The 20,437-nt window shown below is 38.5% G+C and overlaps 1 protein-coding gene across 1 annotated transcript in view; it reads right to left on the reverse strand.

Moving 5' to 3' along the window:
- The window catches only part of LOC146003088 (uncharacterized), a 131,445-nt gene that overhangs the window by 96,578 nt on the left and 14,430 nt on the right, over window positions 1-20,437 (reverse strand). Inside the window, exons 3-4 of the mRNA XM_083141259.1 lie at window positions 16,108-16,290; window positions 10,237-10,553 (exon numbers count right to left, since the gene is read on the reverse strand). Coding sequence (XP_082997385.1) covers window positions 10,237-10,553; window positions 16,108-16,290 — 500 coding nt within the window. The remainder of the gene's footprint in view (window positions 1-10,236; window positions 10,554-16,107; window positions 16,291-20,437) is intronic.

The following is a 20,437-nucleotide window of genomic DNA, read 5'->3' on the forward strand; positions in this document are numbered from 1 at the left end:
ATAGGGTGAAATCGAGCAGCGGCGAGAAGTACAGGAATCTCATCAAACCGATTTGGAACCAGGTCAAAACAGGCAGCGGCGTCAAACGCTACAACACGTTACCCAAAGAATTCGTTTGGGTGGACGACGTTAGGAAGCTCGTGGACCGATTGTTGGTGATAGCCGTCGAAGAGAATGCAGGCAACCGTAATTTCTACAACGAGAAGGTTGGCATCGTGGACATGATCAGCACGAAACTTTCCAACTTCATCGTGAACGACGACAAGGGCATAGGTTACCTGATCAAAATCATCAACACGCTGCCTCCGAAATTTTGGAACGTGGCCGAAGGAAAGGGACTCGTGAACGACATCATCAACAAGTTACCTTTCGAGATGCATCTACCTGGCTACCAGTACTGCGGACCGGGTACCAAACTCGAGAAAAGATTGGAGAGAGGAGACAAGGGTGTGAATCCGTTGGACGCCGCATGCAAAGATCACGACATCGCCTACAACACCACGCAGACGGATCTGGACGCACGTCACGAAGCAGACAGAAAGTTAGAGCACGCAGCTTTCGAAAGGTTCGTGAGCAGAGACGCTTCGTTGGGTGAACGGGTCGCCGCACTAGGCACCACCATCGCCATGAACACGAAACAAAAATTGGGGTGGGGTATATAAATAACATACAGTAAAAAATAAACATGTCTCGCATAACTGATTTGCCGCACGAACTACTATCTAAAATATTCAAAAAGGTAGTTAACGGAGATGTTAATAAACTTGTAATCATAGCAAGAACAACGCCGGAATTTCGCATCCCTTGTGAAATGGTTCTCAAGGACCATCTTCGGGAGATCAGCGGCCTGAGGTGCTGTGATCTCAATATTCTGCTTTCGGCTGCAGGGGAGAAATTAAACGATAGGTTAGATGAATTGCACGAGGCGATGCAGGGAAGAAGACGGTACACAGTAGATTGGTACAAGTCTGAGCAGGAGAAGAAAAATATCATTACGCACATCATCGCGTTCTCCGAAGCACGGACTTTCTTCCTCTGCTAAAAAAATAATAATATATATACAATACAAATCGCAAAAAAAAAACCTTGATATATAAATAAATAATCTTCGGTATATATAAATAACACACATCGTGAAAAAACAATTAAATTTCTCTCTAACACTCTGAAATTTTTTGATATGACGACTGAAAAAATAAGTGATCTCCAAGCATTAAAACAAATACTAAATTTGTCAGTCGAGTATGTAAAAATTCAGGAATTGGAAGTCGACAAACCTTACACGATAACTTCCGGTTCAATCGTTTCTACCCAGTATGGTCCCAAGGTACGCCTGTTGCTCAACGCGCAATACAGTCTATTTTTACCAGATCGATACGCTAACATGTTATCTGACGAGAAGCTATCTATTTTAATCGAGAACAAAACTCGAATCGTGTACAAGGGGACAAAGGAACTTCTTGGCAAGAAAACGAAGCACGTAATAGAATTTGTGTAACGACTGCGAGGCCTTGAAAATATATAAATAACATACCGTAAAAAAACTACACAAGAAAAAATCTCAGAATATATATAAATAACATACCGTGAAAATAACACATAGAGCATCAACATGAAGCCCAAGGGTGTCGTGTACCAGATACCATATTCGAATCTAAAAAATCTAGGTGCCCTCGATGGGTTACTCACCAAGAAACAACGCGAGAAGAAACGTTCTTGCTTGTCGAAAGGACATGGAATGAAATTGCTGCTCAGCACACCTCAATTGAAAAGATTGCAGCGTTCGCGGAAACAGCAAAAGATCGGAGGTTTCATATTCAGCATCCCGGCCATCCTAGCAGCATTGGGGGCCGTTGGAAGTTTGGCTGGCGGAAGTGCCGCCATCGCGAAAACCGTCATCGACTCGAAGAAGAACAAAGCGGAATTGGAAGAACAGAAACGTCACAACCTGGCCATGGAGAAGAAAGGGAAGGGCGTGATGAGAAAATTTAAAAAAAAGAAACAGAAGCACTCACCAACCGAGACATTGAATCTCTGATCGAACCGTTACGAATCAAATACTTCAGAGGAGTTTTCATGTCCGACTCGCTACCTTCAAGCGTTAAAAGAAGAGAATGCGGAGTAGTCAACTTGGACGGTCAAGAAAATCCAGGCACGCATTGGATATGTTACCACAAAAACGACAATGATAAAGCATTCGTTTTCGATTCTTTCGGAGGTGTTCCACCTACAAATTTAATTCATTATCTGAAGACGAACAAAACCTCTATATACTACAACGACGAACGCATTCAAGATTTCGGAGACGTGAACTGCGGTCATCTCTGCCTCTCCGTGCTCGCGTTTCTCTCTAAAATAAATAACCCTACGATCGAGGATTTCCAGAAAGCATTGTGGAACCTCAAACAGCATCACTAGGATGGGCGTGTTCCATCTCACGAGCGAATCTTCAATCTTGAAACTCACGCTGCACGACGACATCGTCTATCCTAAATCCGTGGCTCTGCGTGCATTCTACAGCATGTACCTCATACCTAACGTCACGCAGCACAACAACAAAATTAGCGTAGGAAGCGAACACATCGTCGTCACACCAGGCCAATACAATCTTTCTACTTTGCAAGCTCAATTACCCAAAGGCACGTATCTTTCTCAAAATTCGGTCACGCACAGAGTGGAAATCCTATCCGCGACGGAGACCGTGGACCTGGGCACCATGGGAGAGCTTTTAGGTTTCGAGAACGACACCAAACTCGAGGCTGGCATTAAGCACGTAGCAACCAACATTCCTAAATTCTTGGCCATAGAGACTCTGAACGTACACTGTAACGTGGCGGAAGGCATGATCACGAAATCCTCGGACGGATTACTGGGAAGTCACAAGCAGACGGGAATCATCGCCACGTTCAAACCCAGTTCCGAGTTCATGGAACCGATCATCTACACGCCCTCTTCGCCGATCTATTTTCCAGTATGTCGCAACCGCATAGACGACATAGAGTTGGTGGTGACGAACGAGAAAGGAGACGTGCTGGATTTCGCAGGTGCAACAACTACTGCCATCGTGGAGATCAACGTATAATAAATAACCATACATGTAAAATGGAGCAAATCGAAAGTTACGAATTGCAATCTTTCCCTCCCAACCGTCGCACGTTCGCCAATCTGAACGAAGCAAACAGGGAGATCGAATACGACGTGGACGTAGGCGACGGGTTTATTCATCCTCACAGAGCGGACCTCTACCTTCAATTCGACGTGGTGAAGAAAGAAAGCGGAGACGCGTTTCCCGCAGCAGCAAATTTGATACTCGTGGACAACTTCGTGCCTCACCTGTTCTCGCAGGTGGAGGTGAGGAAACATAACACCGTCATCGACAGAATAGATTATCCAGGCATCACGTCGACAGCGGTGGGAACGTTGAAATTATCCAAAACGGACGCAGCATACTATCAGGCGGGAGGATTCGAAGCGGGGACCAAAATATCGACAACAAGTCACACAGTGCTCTTTCCCATGCGTCTGCTTCCGGGATTCTTCTCCGATTACAAGGAGATCATGTGGAAGGGAGGACTGAGAGTAACGTTTCGAAGAGCGGCCAACGATAACAACGCAATAATGCGATACACCAACTTGAATGCCGACGGCACGCCGATAGCCAACACTTTACCCGAAGCAGCCAAGTGCATCATCCGGAGCATGGAATTGAGAATGCCGGTGGTGGAATACGAGACAAACTACGCCCTCAAGTACAAAGCGGAGATCTTGAAAAGTCCGCAGGTACCGATTCACTTTCACGGTTACCAGTGCGTGCAGAAGATGGCGACGGGAAGTCACATGGAATTCGACGTGACGACGCAGTTCAACAACATACAGTTCGACATGCCAGATTTCGTCGTAGTGTTTTTTCAGACCGGGAGGGACAAGAATCAGGAAAAAGATTCCAGCAAATTCGACGACTGCAAGATCAAGAACGTATATCTCAAGAACGGAAGGAACGAAGTGTTCCCGCGCGAGAATTACAACCTCGACATGACCAAAAACGATTATCTCAAACTTTACGAAGCGTTTTCGGCTTACAAACGCGTGACCGAGGGAAGTGTGGACATGTACTACACGCCCAGCGAGTTCAAAACACGGAGACCCATGACCGTCATCAACACATCTAAGAGAAAGAAGGTTGTGGTCAACGATCGAACCAACATCAAGGTCGTCTGCGAGTTCCACGATGCCTTGCCCGAGGATACCCTATGCAGTGTCATTCTGATTGCAGAGAAGTTCTTCGCCTACGACGTGAAGAATGAGAGGGTCACAGAGCAGTTTTAACAAGTTTTTATCATCTATTTTTTTGCACAATAAGAAATTTTTAGTGCTAGCACAATCAGTTACAATGGCACAATACGAATTTCACTAGTTCAGATTAGTTACAAATGTCAATTTTATTAGTTATAAGTTACAATATCTTTTTTGCACTATAGCACGAGAGACAATCAGAAAATTTGCACAAAAAAATTTGTTGTTGTTTTTACACGTGAAAATTAACAATAAAATTTCTTTCTTATCGTTTCAGATGCTGTCGAAACATCAAAACACATATACACATACACACACTAGAAAAAAAAGCATGCAACTTTATTTGTAACACACACATACATTCTCCATCTTCATCAAGAAAATATTATAATAAACATAATTATTTTTATCTATATCTCACAATAAAACTCTATATCCAAAAATATCACAACATCAAATAACACTAGAGTTGTTAGTACATGTTGCATGCATTACGGAGGTCCTCTGTAGGGTTTCATGGAAGTTTGGGGAAAAAAAAAAACACGTGAAACCCTACAGAGGTGCGGTTATCTAGAGCCGTAACCGTTAGAACTTTTTTGGGTTGGGCACCACGCACCCTGGCGAGGTTAGGGGCCAGGTATCCTAAAAAACAACAATTATTATTTTGTTTGTTTGTTTGTGTTACAATACATAAGCGCGCGCACGTGTGTGTGTGGCACATCGTTCCCTCCCCGAGAGAGAGGTTTACGAAGGTCACGATATATATAAACATTTGGCTCCGGACTTGGAAAATTACGATAAGGTGCACTCATTTTTCAAAAATGAGAAAATGAGAAGATGAGAGGAGAGGTTTACGAAGGTCACGATATATATATATAAACATTTGGCTCCGGACTTGGAAAATTACGATAAGGTGCACTCATTTTTCAAAAATGAGAAGATGAGAAGATGAGAGGAGAGGTTTACGTAGGTCACAATATATAAACATTTGGTCCCGGACTTGGAAAATTACGATAAAATGCACTCATCTTTCAAAAATAAGAGGATGAGAGAATAAGAGAATGAGAAGATGAGAGCGCGCGCGTGTGTATATGCCACATCGTTCCCCCAAGAGAGAGGTTTACGAAGATCACGATATATAAACATTTGGCCCCGTTGATTCCAGCACTCCAACTTCATCTCTAATGTTGACGACAATATTCTAAAGGTAGAGAGAATGAGAGAATGAGAGAATGAGAGGATGAGAAAATAAGAGGATGAGAAGAGAGGTTTACGAAGATCACGATATATAAACATTTGGTCCCAAACTTGGAAAATTACGATAAAGTGCACTCATCCTTCAAAAAATAAGAGAATGAGAGAATGAGAGAATGAGAAAAAAAGGTTTACGTAGGTCACGATATATAAACATTTGGTCCCAGACTTGGAAAATTACGATAAGGTGCACTCATCTTTCAAAAATAAGAAAATAAGAGAATAAAAAATATAAGAGAATAAGAGGAAGATGGGAGAATGAGAGGAGGATGAGAGGAAGATGAGAGAATAAAAGGAGAATGAGAAAGATGAGAAGGATGAGAAGATGAGAGCTCATCTTTCACTCATCACTGCCTTTTGCGCCCCGTGAAACATCGTCAGCGCACTAAATAAGGCGTGGAACAGGAAGAGAAAGTGAGTTTTTCAACTTTTTGTGGTCGTTTAGTCAAGAAATCAAAGTTGTGGTCAGATGCACATTTTTATACTACTTAAATGAATTTAGAAAGTGGTGTCAACCTAAAGTAAACTGCATAAAAGATAGGAACAGCAACTTTTTGGCTGACTCAGCGATATTTTAAATAGATGGAAGAATTACTACTTGAATGACCTTTTAAATATCCATGTAGGAGATAAATTGGAAGTAAATGAAGTACACACAGCATAACTTTTAGTTCCAGAACCTAACTTGACTGAAGTTAAAGATGTTATGAGAAGGCTAAAGAATAACATAGCACCTGGCATTGACTTAATACCAGCTGATTTAATTAAATATGGTGGGAATTCGTTAATATGTCAAATTCATAAATTAATATGTTAAATATGGAATAAAGAAGAAATCCATCAACAGTGGAAAGAATCCATAATTGTTCCTATGTTTAAGAAAGTGATAAAATGAACTGCAATAATTACCGTGGAATTTCTCTACTCTCAACAACATATAAAATATTATCTAATATTCTTTTAGAGAGACGAACCCCATATGCTAATTAAATTATACTGGGTGAGTCTTTTAAAAGAGGCCCCGTGGAAAATGTGCTCCATGCATGTAGGCAACCTTGGTACACCGAAGAGAAGAGCGGGTTAGAAAACAGCCCAGGATATCGGTGCCAAGCTTATTCGACAACATGAAATGATATGACATATCCTGGACTGTTCTCTGCCCCGCTCTTCTCTTCGGTGTACCAGGGTTGCCTACAAGCAAGGAGCACATTTTCCACGGGCCATCTTTTAAAAGACTCACCCAGTACATGATTATCAATGTGGATTTAAACGTAACAGATTAATAACAGATCAAATTTTTCACATCAGACAAACATTTGAGAATATAATCAAAATGTCCATCAGCTATTCATTGATTTTAAAAAAGCATATGATTCAGTTAAAAGAGATAAATTATATAATATTTTAGTCGAGTTTGGAATACCTAAGAAGCTTGTTAGTATGTTAAAGGTATGCTCCATTGAAACAGAAAGTAAAATTCGTGTGGATATTAATATTTGTGACAAATTTACAATTCATCATGGATTAAAACAAGGAGATGCATTTTCTCCATTGCACTTTAATTTTGCCTTAGAATATGCTGTTAGAAAGGTAAAAGAAACCAACGAAGGACTAAAATTAAATGGTGTGACTGAGCTGTTAGCATATGCAGATGATGTAGACTTACTGGGGGATGAAGTAAATACAATTAAGAAGAATGCTAAAACATTTTTAAAGCAGCTAAAGGGAAAGCTTTGGAAGTTAGCAAGGAGAAAACTAAATATATGCTCACAGGACGAAACCAAGTGTTAGGTACTAATCAAAATCTAATTATTGATAACAACTCGTTTGAACCAGTTTCCAAAATTCAAGTACTTAGGAGTAATTATAACAAATGAAAATTATATTAAAGAAGAAAAAAAAGTAGGCTTAATACAGGAAATGCATGTTACTTTTCTCTTCAGCAACTTTTGTGTTTTCGTATAATATCTAAGAAACTAAAAGTTTAAATATACAAAACAGTAATATTGCTTGTACTAATATATGCCTTACATTGAAAGAGTAACATAAATTGAGAGTACTTGAAAATAAAATCCTTAGGATAATATTTGAACCTAAAAGGGATGAGGAGACATGTAAGTTTAGAAGGTTACATAATTTAGAACTACATAATTTGTATTGATGTCCAGATATTATTAGAATGATTAAATCAAGAAGAGTTAGATGGTGAGGGCATGTGGCACAAATGGGAGAGGATAGAATAGTTTACAGGATTCTTGTTGGGTAACCTGATTGTAAGAGACCAGTAGGAAGACCAAAACGAAGATGGAGGTATTATGTTGAGATGGATCTAAAGGAAATTGGTAGGGATGGAAAAGAGTATATATATCTTGATAGGGTCAGATGGAAGGCCTGTGTTGCTTTAGGCATGAATCTTCGGGATCAAGAAGGCTACAGAGTTAGTTAGTTATTTAGTTAGTTACTCGAATATGTGTGCATAAAACAAGAAACGTAATAACTTGTCCATGATCCAGAGGAAAGAAGAAAACACAACCTAAATATTGTACTGTGAAAGGTGTTGTTATTCATTGTAGGTTCCCTATCATGTAGTAGTAGGGGTTTAACCAGAAATTTCCACTTAGGATGTTGTAATGTCCTATTTAGGAGCTGGAAAAGTAAATGTAGAGTCACAATGGCTTACGCTAAGGGTCATTCCACGTCATATCATACAAGATTTTGTCTCGGATTAGGTATATTTATAGAACGTTTGATGCTGAATCCAGATTAACAATTCTTTTACGTAGATCAAGGATTCAGAAGTTACACGATTTTTAAAATCTCCGTTTACGCCGCATGCGGTTTCACTCTGAACGACACACATTACATTGTAAATTATCGTACCTTCCCTCAGGTTTGCCGTATAACTTCCTGTTTTATTCTTTTGTTTAGAATAGTGTAAGCTTTCATGTGTGTAAGGTTTCAGACGAATATATCATTACAAACGTAATTTTCATTTATAGTTTTGTGTTTGTTTTAGAAAAACAAATGATTATCTTCAACAGCAAATTCCATGCATTAATCCCCTACAATATTCCCTGAATTTTGTATATAGGTAGCTCAGCGGGTGTACTAATGTTGATACAAAAATAGGAGGGGCGGTTAAGAGACGGGGTGATAAAAAAATTATTTGTACCAAATGAAATGAAAAGCTAATCTTAATTGATTGATTGATTGATTTGATGTTTTGAGTCTAATTTATGCACAGTAAGACTAATCGGGACTGGGCCTACAGTTTAAAGTTAGATCCTAACCACTATGAGCTAATCTTAAAAATGCCTATGTATTTAACACAAAGCCTGAAGTACAATGTGTTTTAAGGTTTAATACTCAAAATGTCTGTTCATTATGTCAAGTTAAGCACAGGCGTAATCTGACAGGGGCACAGGTAAGTGCTTGCACCCTAACATATATTAGTTAATGAAAATTTACAAGTTAAGTATATTTTGTGAACCCTCAGGCAATTGAGGAGAAAACAGTTACTTTATATTTAGGAATTATATTATTTCTATATTCTGGACACAAGTGCTTCCCAGATTACGCCTAAGCTTACCTTCACATATTGAATAGAAATTTTAGTATTATACCTTGAATCATATTGTACTTCAAGCTTCGCGCTAAATACAAACTCATTTTAATAAGATTCATTTTGAATGTAATTTGTTTCAATTGATTTTTTATCACCCTGTCTCTTAACCTCCCATCCTATTTTTTCATCAGGCATTAGTACACACTCTCTGCTACCTATATATACAAATCAAGCGATATTGTAAGGGGCAGTAGTTAAGGCTTAGACATAGCCCAATAATCAATCAGTATCGATTCATTTAATCGTTTTTCAATAATCGATAACTGATCAATAATTTTCTTTTTGGGTTAACATCGATTTATTTGTATTTTTTTGTATATTTTAGGTACACAATAGTCTCCAAATATGGTTATTGATTGATTGTTATGAAAGGGCGTGCTTAGGTATTGTTTACTAGTTGTTTTATCAATTGATTTTGTTTGTTTAATTGTTGTTGGTTGTGATAGGTAAACAATGGATTTCCTAATATGATCATCGATTGAGTGACAGGTGATTGTTGTGGAAGAGAGTGGTCATTTATTGTTTATTTAATTGTTGTAAATGTCATCGATTGATTGGTTATTTATTGATTTGTTGCTTGCAGTAGGTAGATATCTCAGTGGCTGCGTCGCGTCTGGCAGTGCAAATTTGCCACATATGTTTTTGGTTTCGACAAAGAAAAAATCAATTGTGTTATGCAAGACAAAAGTAAAGAGTCTGGTTTTGCTTCTTTAGACAACTCATGGCACAGCATCCATTTATCAAACTTCAGATAACCCATGATCAAAATGAAAGGAAAAAGATGACAATATTGCAATGCAGCCATTGTATCGAAGCAATATGTGGAGAATACCAAACAAATTCTTGTTTTAAATGAAACTATGAACGTTAAATCATGCTAAAACTTTTTCGTTTGTTACTAACACTATCAGAAACAAATCAAATTACTAGCCAAAATTAATTGCAAATAAAACTCTACCTGTAAAGCAAAATATTAAAGTCGTCATAATAACTACACCTTAAATTTAGAGTTACTGATTTTCCTCATTAGCTCTATAGAGGTTAAACAGATGCCATTTACGTACGTTTCGAGTGTAGTTGCTTGCAGACCTGGAATTGATGAGCGAAATATACTAGGGTCAATATCGTCGACGCTCACTGTGTCATTATCTTCAAACTCCATACGAGCTCCTGTATTTTGGCTGGGTGGTGGGTCACGAGCGTCTGCTGCATCCTGCACTGTTATTGAAACACCTCTTTTGGAAGAAAATTCCATCTGGCGACTTCCAGACGATCGACTTGTAACATTCCGTGGGGGTTCTCTATTTTCATTGCCCTTTCTGAATTCCGTTGCTTGTTGCCTGGTATAATGGTGACCAGCCTTTTCTGGTTGTTTATTTTGCTGGAAACAGTAATTTTGATTATGTTATGGTGGTCCTAATGTTATAGGGAATATGACGATGACAACCGCCATCTTGAAACCCACCACCTTGAATTCAACTTCCAGAGTTTAAATAGGAAAGATGGTGGTATGATATATATATCAAATCAGGCTATAATTGCACGAGAACTGCAATGGTGAAGGGTTTTCTACGTATCTTTAATCAGTAAAAAGTTATGACTGAATTCTTGTATCAATTTTCTCCTTTTTCAGGTGTCACAAAAAGCATTAAAATGTCATTAGCGCGTCAATAACGCATCGAGATCAAAGTGACGTCTAGGCAGAGAAGTTCGCATGCCACTGCACACGATTTTAATTGGATACATGCACGAAGAGCTGTTCTTTACGCATGGTTGTATCGAACAATTAACAGTGTGATACTTTCATTGAATGAAAAGTCCTTCACAGTGACAAGGCTAGTGTTTATGTTCATAAGGAAGTTCATATACATAATATTTTCTATGCTTTTTATCTGAAAACCCATTTTGGACAGATCGCAACCGAATGGTTACTTCTGGTGAGTTAATGGTGTGGAATGCTGTGTGGAACACAATTGGTTAGTCCACTTTCCATCGACGGAACCTTAAATGCCTGTGGGTACTTGCATTTGTTAAATGAATAGGTATGTTCATCCTTGCTTACGGAAGAAGGATCGTTCTACAGATTTTTTTTCACCTGAACACTATAGAAAGGTTGTGAAACAGTTTCTGTCTAAAGTTAGTTATTAGATGAGAAGTGTCGAATATTCTGTTTATGAACTTCCTTATCAACATAAACATTAGCCTCGTCACTCTGAAGAACTTTTCATTCAATGGAAGCCTCACACTGTAATTGTTCGAGACAACCATGCGTAATGCGCAGCTCTTCGTGACGCGCTAAAGACATTTCAATGCTTTTTGTGAAACCTCGAAAACGAGCAAATTAGTACAAGAATCCAGTCATAACTTTTTACTGGTTAAAGATACGTAGGAAAAAACCTTCACCATTGGATTTCTCGTAAAATTATAGCCTCATTTGATATATCATATCACCCTCTTCCTGTTTAAACTCTTGAAGTTGAATTCAAGGTGGTTGGTTTCAAGATGGCGGTCGTCATCGTCATATGCCCTATAACATTTTCCCCTACACCTATTACAAACCTACAATGTTAGTTTTACGGAACAGTATGTCGTTCAACTTCTATTCGGGTGTATCCACACTTTTGAACCACCCTGTATATATGCTATCCAGTGTATAGATGCTGTGGTAAATGCGTTGTGTCAATCGTGCCTTCCGGAGAGACGAGGATATTTTCAGCATGAAATGTAAAGGCTATTAAACTATAATATATATAATACATTTCATACATAATAACTTGATATTCACATATATTGATAATTAAATACGTCAGTTTTATATGAATCACCGTGTACAAGAAAAATCATTGTTCGTATTAAGTTTGAAACGTAAAGGTACCTTGAAACCGCAACATAGAGTTGATAAACTTAAGCCACGCACGGATCAGTGTTTGTTGAATCTGCTATAGCTCTTGTCTAGTCTGTCTAGTCTTACAGCGGGCGGCCTACATGCTGGCAAGGGAAGTGGGGAGAGGGGAATACGCGCAAACCAACCAGACAACAGTGGTGGCGCCGAGAGTTACGACGTGGTGGGAGGAAGTACTACGCCCACCTCGATCTACAGGCTGTTGTGTTTCTCATCACGCTGGATTGGTAGCTTCCCCGCTCCCCACTTCCCTTGCCAGCATGTAGGCCACCCTCCATAAGACTGGACAAGAGCCATAGATGAGTGTTTGCGTTATGCAAATTATAATGCCACTGACATTTAATCTGTTCTGGGAAAGCTAAGTTTCAAAACTTTCCGTTCCAAACTTTAGTTTTTCGAGCATAGTCAAACAGTGCCAGGAGTGCAGATTTTATGTGAAAGATCCGCAGTGAATGAAATTCCACTGGAGTATGTATCACCGCTAAAGCCCCGGCAAAAACGGACTTCAGTGAAACTGACGACACTGGTGCTGCACGGAATTCGCATATTGACTGCTTCTGAGAATCCTCTGACACAACATACTGTGGCCAAAGAGTTTTGTGTGTCGCAACCAACTATTTACCGTGCCATACGTAAGACATTACTTATGATGGTGGTACACAAGGCCATTATTTTCGCTCTGAAACCCAACCATGTCATAGGATGGAACACCAACTGCAGGAATCTGAATGAGCATCAACTGGCGGAAGATCGGTGGTAATTTGTGGTCACCTTAGATGAAGGGTGGATATATTTAACTGACTGTAATAATACTCAGAACTGTCGATGCAAAGGAGCTCGTCAGCCACTGAAAAGTTTCAAAAAAGTTTCATGATTGTGGCTGGATCTTGTTACAGGCGAGAGTTGCAGATACGCCGGGTGTGGAAAAAATGAGAAAATCAACGCCAAGTATTTTCAGGAATGTGTGTTTACTGATGATCACGAGAAGGAAATCTCCATAATGTACGAACAGGGCATTAATCAATCAAACCAAATCAATCAATAAATCAAAATCAATGTGGAAGACTGCATTTGACAAGTTGGATTTTGGCACGTAATAATAATAAAATGTCACATTGACGAGCATGAAGTGGAACTCTAGAAGCTATGAAAAACATCAGTAATTTTTCAATCACATGTGATTACAATGGCATTTCAATGAGTGTACCTATTTAAGGCCGTATCAAAGATGTGAAAAATATACCACCGTAGGACGTACTGGGTATTGGGACAAGAATGCATTTCTCCCCTTGCCCCAAATCAAAAATCTTCCCTTGTACTGTACTTGGCATCAGTCAAAAGAAGAGAAACGTAATCATGGGGTCCCGGGTTCGCTACCCGGTGGAGGCACAGAGTGGTTCGCATCCCACTATAAACTGTAGGTCCAGTCCCAATTAACATTACTGGGAATAAACTGGACTTAAGACACCAACTCAATCAAAACTCAAATGAAGAGAAACGGATTTACATAAACAAATAGTTTCTAAATTTAAATCCATTGTCCGTGTGCAACGGTAACAGTAATCGGGTGAAACTTTATCAAGAAAAGGCATAGCATCATACAGCAAGACGTCGCAGGCACAAACGGGTGAAAACTGAGACTGGGATTCAAATTATATTCTACTGAAGAGTCCCGATGGCAGTCCAAGACTATTGTGAATTTTTACTTTCGAAGCGCCGTTTATCTTCCCTTAAGGTACGAACAGTAAGTAACCAGTGCATAAAAAAGTTTGCCAATAGAAGTAATTTTGGTCTAGGAATTAATTCGTGCATCTGAACAAGAGATGGCGTAACGAGCGTATCGTCCCACAGTTCCGTGTATCCACACATGCGTTGAAAACTCCTGTCAGAGCGCATCGTTCGTAGTATAGGGCAGTTGATTGACGCGTCAACAACAGCATTTTGTAGTCAACTGAACAGGGCGCAGTTCGTGCCAGATAAAGTGTTTTTGCGGGGTGTTCAGCTTCGTTACTTCATTACTTTAACCGAAAGTCATCGTATTTTGGTGGAAGTGTATGGTGACCATGCGCTAGCTGAGCGAACGTGTCAGAAGTGATTTGCACGGTTTAGAAGTGGTGATTTCGGCCTGGAAGGCCAAGAGCGACCTGGACAGCCAAAAAAATTTGAAGACGCAAAATTGAGAGCATTGCTCGATCAGGATTCGTGTCAAACGCAGGAAGAACTTGCAGAAGCATTAGGCGTTGATCAAACAACAGTTTCCAGCGCCTCAAAGCCATGGGAATGATTCAAATGATGTCACATTGGGTTCCACATGAATTGAAAGACAGAGACGTTGAAAGACGAAAAACCGTTTGCGAATTGCTGCTTCAAAGACATAAAAGAAAGGGGTTTTTGCATCTCATTGTTACTGGCGATGAGAAGTGGATCTATTTCGAGAACCCGAAACGAAAAAAGACCTGGGTGAAGCCAGGTGAACCAGGTCCATCACAACCGAAACAAGATATTCACTGTGCAAAGGTTATGCCGTGCATATGCTGGGATATGAAAGGTGTGGTGTACTATGAGCTGCTGCAACCGGGTGAAACTTTTAATGGAGAACGTTATCGACGACAATTAATGCGTTTGAAGCAAGCTCTAGCCAGGAAACGACCAGAATGGGAGAACAGACATGATAAACTTATTTTTCAACATGATAGCGCTCGCCCACATGTCGCAAAACCGGTCAAAACCCATTTAGAAAATGTCGGATGGGAAGTTTTACCCCACCCGCCGTATTCACCAGACGTTGCTCCTTCGGACTACTACTTGTTCGATTGCATGAATAAGGATTTGATTGGAGAGCGGTTCACTTCTTCAGAAGATATCGAAAAATGGGTCTCTGACTGGATCGGTTCAAAGGATGAAGACTTCTTTCGCCACGGAATCCGTAACTTGCCTGACAGATGGGCGAAAGTGGTGGTTCGCGATGGACAATATTTTTCTTAAGGTATTTATGTATTTTGTGTTTGAACTACAGCTTCAATGTGTGCGTCACAACCGCACGAATTAATTCCTACACCTAAATAGAATAAGATTCTCAAGGTACAAATGCATATGTTTATGTAAACTCAGATGTCAAGCCAGAGGCGCAACCACGAATTTTTGTCTCGAGTGAGGGGAAGTACCAGGATAAACGTCAAATAATAATAATAATAAACATGAACATAATAATAACAATATTATTTTTATTATTATTATTAGTGGTAGTAGTAATAAATACGTTATTGCAAATTTTTTACATTAATTTCATGTTAATAGTGGAAAACAAGCACACAAACTGTTTTTTTTAAAAAACCGAAAATGCATGATAAATGCATTCCGAATATGATTCTTTCTTTTTCACCGAACATGTATAACTTCTATGTGCAACACCGGTTTTACACATAACTATGCATCTCATAATAAACCATCAGCAAAAGTTACATAATTGTCTCTGAAATGTGCACGCATCTTTTCCTCAAAACAATTATTCATGCATTTAAAACAAAATCAATTATAATATGTTTTACTTTTCTCTCTTTTAATTTAAAATCCATTACAGAAAACAATGAAATATTGCGCGCAATAACATTTTTAGATCCAATTTTTTTGCAATCTGAAGACAATATTGATTTAATAGATTGGAAATAATTTCATGGCATTCTCTCTTCTACAGCTTTTTTAGATCGGTCGGTGCACAGGGCTGACACTTAGCGACGGCTATAAACTTCATGAGAGCAAGAAAATCAAGAAAATTTTACGAAATGTATTCATATTTGAATAAAATTTGAAATAAAGGGTGGCAATTGCGCCTCTGTGTCCCTTTGCAGATGCTCCAGGCCGTCAACATTTGTCCTCCCTAGAATTGAATTCCGTCCAAGGTTGGGGGCAATGCCCCCTACCCCCCTGTGGTTGCGCCACTGTGTCAAGCAATAGTCTAGAACACAGCGGATGGTGTCATAGATGAGAGTCCAGATGGAAGCAAATAAACCTCTATACTAAACTGGGAACTGACCTGCTGGGCTGAAGTACCACTTGCAGTGACGGTTTCCTTAACATTCCTTTCATTGCTGCAAGCCGTGGAATCTTCCAAGCGGTTGTCGGAGATGTAGCCCTGGCGTTTAAACTCAAAGTACTTTTCAATACGATTTCGACAACCAATGCATATGTGTTGAACTATCTCCATGGAGTCGATGATCTAAAGAGAAAATTAAGTCATATGATTTATATGAACAAATCCAAACACATGGATTTGACCATAGATGATGAGAGCAAGAAGTTTAGCATCGTTCACTTCAAATTAGAAAAAAATAGACTTGACAGATAGCAAATGAAGTATACTTTATTAACAATCTAACAAAATAATCAGAGTAAAAAATGAATTTGATGGAAAAATTAAGAGTAAAATGCAGGAACTAGGTTAAAACTTCATGCTGTGAAATTTGATCCCATTATAGAATGGATACATCAGGTTTCAAAATTCCAAAAATCAGATTTCCAATTCAACGTAAACGTTATGATTAAGAAAACACCCCTTTTACATGAACCAGTGTAAATGTTAATAACAGATTGAAATAAACAATATTTATTTTAATAAATTAAGGGTATGAAATGAATAGTAATAGTTGTGCTACACAATCAGTCAACTGCATAGGATATATTACCAATATCTGTCAAAGGATATAATAATAAATTGACAATAACAATAACTGTTCTATAATATTGTTTTATGCTATTTCTGTTGTAATATATACTATTTTTTAAATTATTTATTGTAATTTGTTTACTAATTATTATTTCTACTATTCGGTTATAAATGCCAAATGTTTCTTGACCTGCTCAGAGAACAAAGTTGAAACCCCCAACAATTTCTTGACAAACTCTCTATGTAACGTTAGATGTTAAATTAGATGATGCTTTCTAAAACAAAAACTCGTGGGAAAGTAGGGTGATGAGCAAAATTAGGAAGCAATACATATTTAAATACAAATTATAATTCTATGATAATATTACCATTACCACTGACGGTCTAAACAATAGTCTGTGACAATTTATTCTGTTAACTAGGTAAAAGTGGCTATGTTCTGAAGCTTCAGTGCGAGTGATATAATTTATTAATCAGAGGAAGTGATGACGTGAAATGACGTTGCAATAAAACGTTCCCATGGAAGCACTTAACATCCTCAGATTATCGAAAACACTCTCCCCAAACTAACTTCTTTATACAAGTGGCGAAGCATTTTAGTAAGGTTGGTATCTTATCGACTGTGGCGGCGATTAGAAGGGGTTGTGGGGGGGGGGCAGTTGCATGTTTTGCCACGGCACTCTAATAAACCTTATCTACCAAGGGAAAGTATAGTGTCCTTGGCCCTCCCTCACCGTTCTAGCACCTTGCGCTCTGAAACCTCAAATGGAGGACGCATTTAATAGCTGAAATTTCCGTCACAGTGAGAACTCCCTAGGTTCGACGTAATAATAAAAATTGGTGAAGGTGTATTTCGAAATAAATAATATTTAATAATCCACGTGTTCAACTGGGAAATTAAGAAATTGGAAGACAAAATGATAACTATAAATAAATTTGAAAGGTAGACTTATTAAAAATTTACATTTGTATGAAGCTATGTATTTTTTGTAGATATAAGGTGGGAAAAAGTTGTGAATCTTCCGAATATTATTTTTACATCTGGAAAGTTTTTTCACTATGTATTGGACTATTTTTTGTGACTTTGACTGTAACCCTATTCCTCCTCCTTGGAAGAAACTCAAGGGTGCCATTTCTCATCGAAATATTCCTAGAAGTTGGGATTGACAACGTGTAGCACAAATGTATTAAACTAATTTTATTGTCTTTGACTATGTAACCATATCCCTCCTCCTTTAAGGAAATCATATTTAACTCAAACGTATAATTTTTCATTGAAGTATTCCTGAAGGTTCCCATTGACAACTTCAAAACTACAAACCTTGAACATGCAGCACAAATTTCCAGGGACATGCATTGGGTGTCCACAATGTCTAGTAGTAGATATATATTTATGGACATATGTTTTCCATATCTAAAGATAGTCCAATGCTCGACATTCAGTATAAAGTCATATCCCTTTTTCAAAAATGGACAGTAAGAATTTACATCCTTGTCATTTTTTCAATATTATACATGAATTTGATGGTAATTTATGTAAATATTGCTCCAAATTACATATTACATGACGAATCAGCATTTAAATCATCATGTTTATTACATAACAAAATATTACACCTGTATTTCTTTGTGAGCACTTTATCATCTGTTTAGGAATGAAGTAAGTTTCATTTTCACTTTTTTAAATCATAAGCACTCCGATATATATATATATATATATATATATATATATATATATATATATATATATATATATATATATAAAGCATAATAATATCTGTGATACAAAGGTTTATTCAAATATAAGTTGCCAAAACATCACCCGAACCAACACGAGCCTCCCAGATTGTGTAGTGGTAACGCTGTGTGTCGCATTGTAATTAAAATTCTCGGGTTTGATCCTCGGTGGAGACATTGCACGGTGGTTCGAATCCCACTCTACCCTGTTTTCTTCCAGATTAGATTTCCTTGAAATAAAATGAACATCTAACAATATTTTTAAAACACAGTTATATGAAGTAATTTTTGAAGCCTTCCTGGCGACGAATGATGAAAAGATTACCTCGGGCTATTGACCAGGTGGTGAGTTGTGGAAATGATTCCAAGCTTTCGAGAGCTAACCTGACTCTCATCTTTATTTCGTCAATTCACTTCTACCCTGAAGATGAGGGTGACGTTGGCTCTCGAAAGCTTGGAATCATTTCCACAACTCACCTGGTCAATAGACCGAGAGAATATTTCCAACATAGTCATATTATATTCAGCTGGCAATGACCCGTTGCAACACTAAACTTTGGTAAAAGTTAGCACTGTTTGAGTTAGTACGACGCTAGTGCTTTCCGTATGCTCAGTGTACGTGCTTTTTCAAATGAGGCATAAGTACGAAGTATCTTTCATAAGTAGGTGCGCGTACGTTAGCGTGTAAGCAGGTGTGATGGACTTTCCCAGCGTCCACCTGTTTTTTTTTTTTGTATTTTTCTTTTCATTACTCTATTCACTTATTTTCGAAGGTTAGCGTGCGTCATGGGAACTCCCAGAGACCAACCCCTTCGGACAGCATGGTGCAGTCGAAGTAACATGAATTTATCACCATGCGACTTTCACTGCCGAGAAACAGAATGCAGCAGCCAGTCTAGAAAGCTGGAAGACGTAACAATAGAGCAAAACCTCTTCACCAAAATTAGCGCTTGGACGTCAGTCTTGCCGGGCATAACCAAATTTCACCGGGACAAGTAAGTAAAGGCATAACTTTGTCTCTTCCTGTTTCGGCTTTCTCAATCTAGTGATTTTCTTCCATCTTACATGGCCCCACATCCTCCATTCAAGGGAGATTCTTTGAATTCGGGTCGCACCATATTTTCAGACATTCTCACATCAAGCCTTTTCTCTGTCCATCTGCGCGACCATAGGGTGATTGGTAATTCGACCTATTCCTGGAAAGGGGTAATACTAAAGCACATTTGCAACAAATTTGACCCTATGCACCGGGGGTTGGAAATCAATGGGTTTCGAGTTATTGCAGTTTGTAGATTCTCGTGACATATTCTGACTTGCGACCAAAAAACTACTAATTGTGAAAAAACTACTACAACCTGGTCACTTAATCGACATGTTGCTAACAGTTGACGAATGAGTGACTTCTGGGAAAAAAAATCATGCCCAAAATTCCCATACCCACAGGAAGAAACAGTCTTTCGAGCATAAGTCATGAAGAAATTTGGAAATTATCGTCTAAATCGAAGAGGATTACTCAAAAAAATGGTAACACACTTAGCGTAAAAATTACGGAAAAAACTTCCTCGTTTCATAAGCTCTCCAAAAAGATACAGATGTTGTCAACTGGCACACGGTTGGGGGAAAAATCTGAGTCCTAAAATAAATTAAAAAATGGTGGAAATGGTATGAAATGACTCTAATGTAACTAAGGGTCAAGAGACATGCTTGCTTTGAAACAAAAATGAAAATTGAAGATTTTTTTTAGCATGGAAGGACCATAATTTCGATGCAATATATTTTTTAAAAGGACTACATATACCTAAAATTTTAGGAGGAAATATTTTAATTTTGATATCCGTTTCCTTTTTTAGTTACAGTTCTTTAAAATGGTCGTCTTATTCATTATTTTCTAAATTTCAACTACATTTCTATGGTGGGTGATCTTAAAAAATTGATACTTACAACATAATGAGTATTCAGAAAG

The sequence above is a fragment of the Lepisma saccharinum genome, chromosome 19 (genome assembly GCF_977018435.1).
Source record: "Lepisma saccharinum chromosome 19, izLepSacc3.1, whole genome shotgun sequence".
NCBI classification, from domain to species: Eukaryota; Metazoa; Arthropoda; class Insecta; order Zygentoma; family Lepismatidae; genus Lepisma; species Lepisma saccharinum.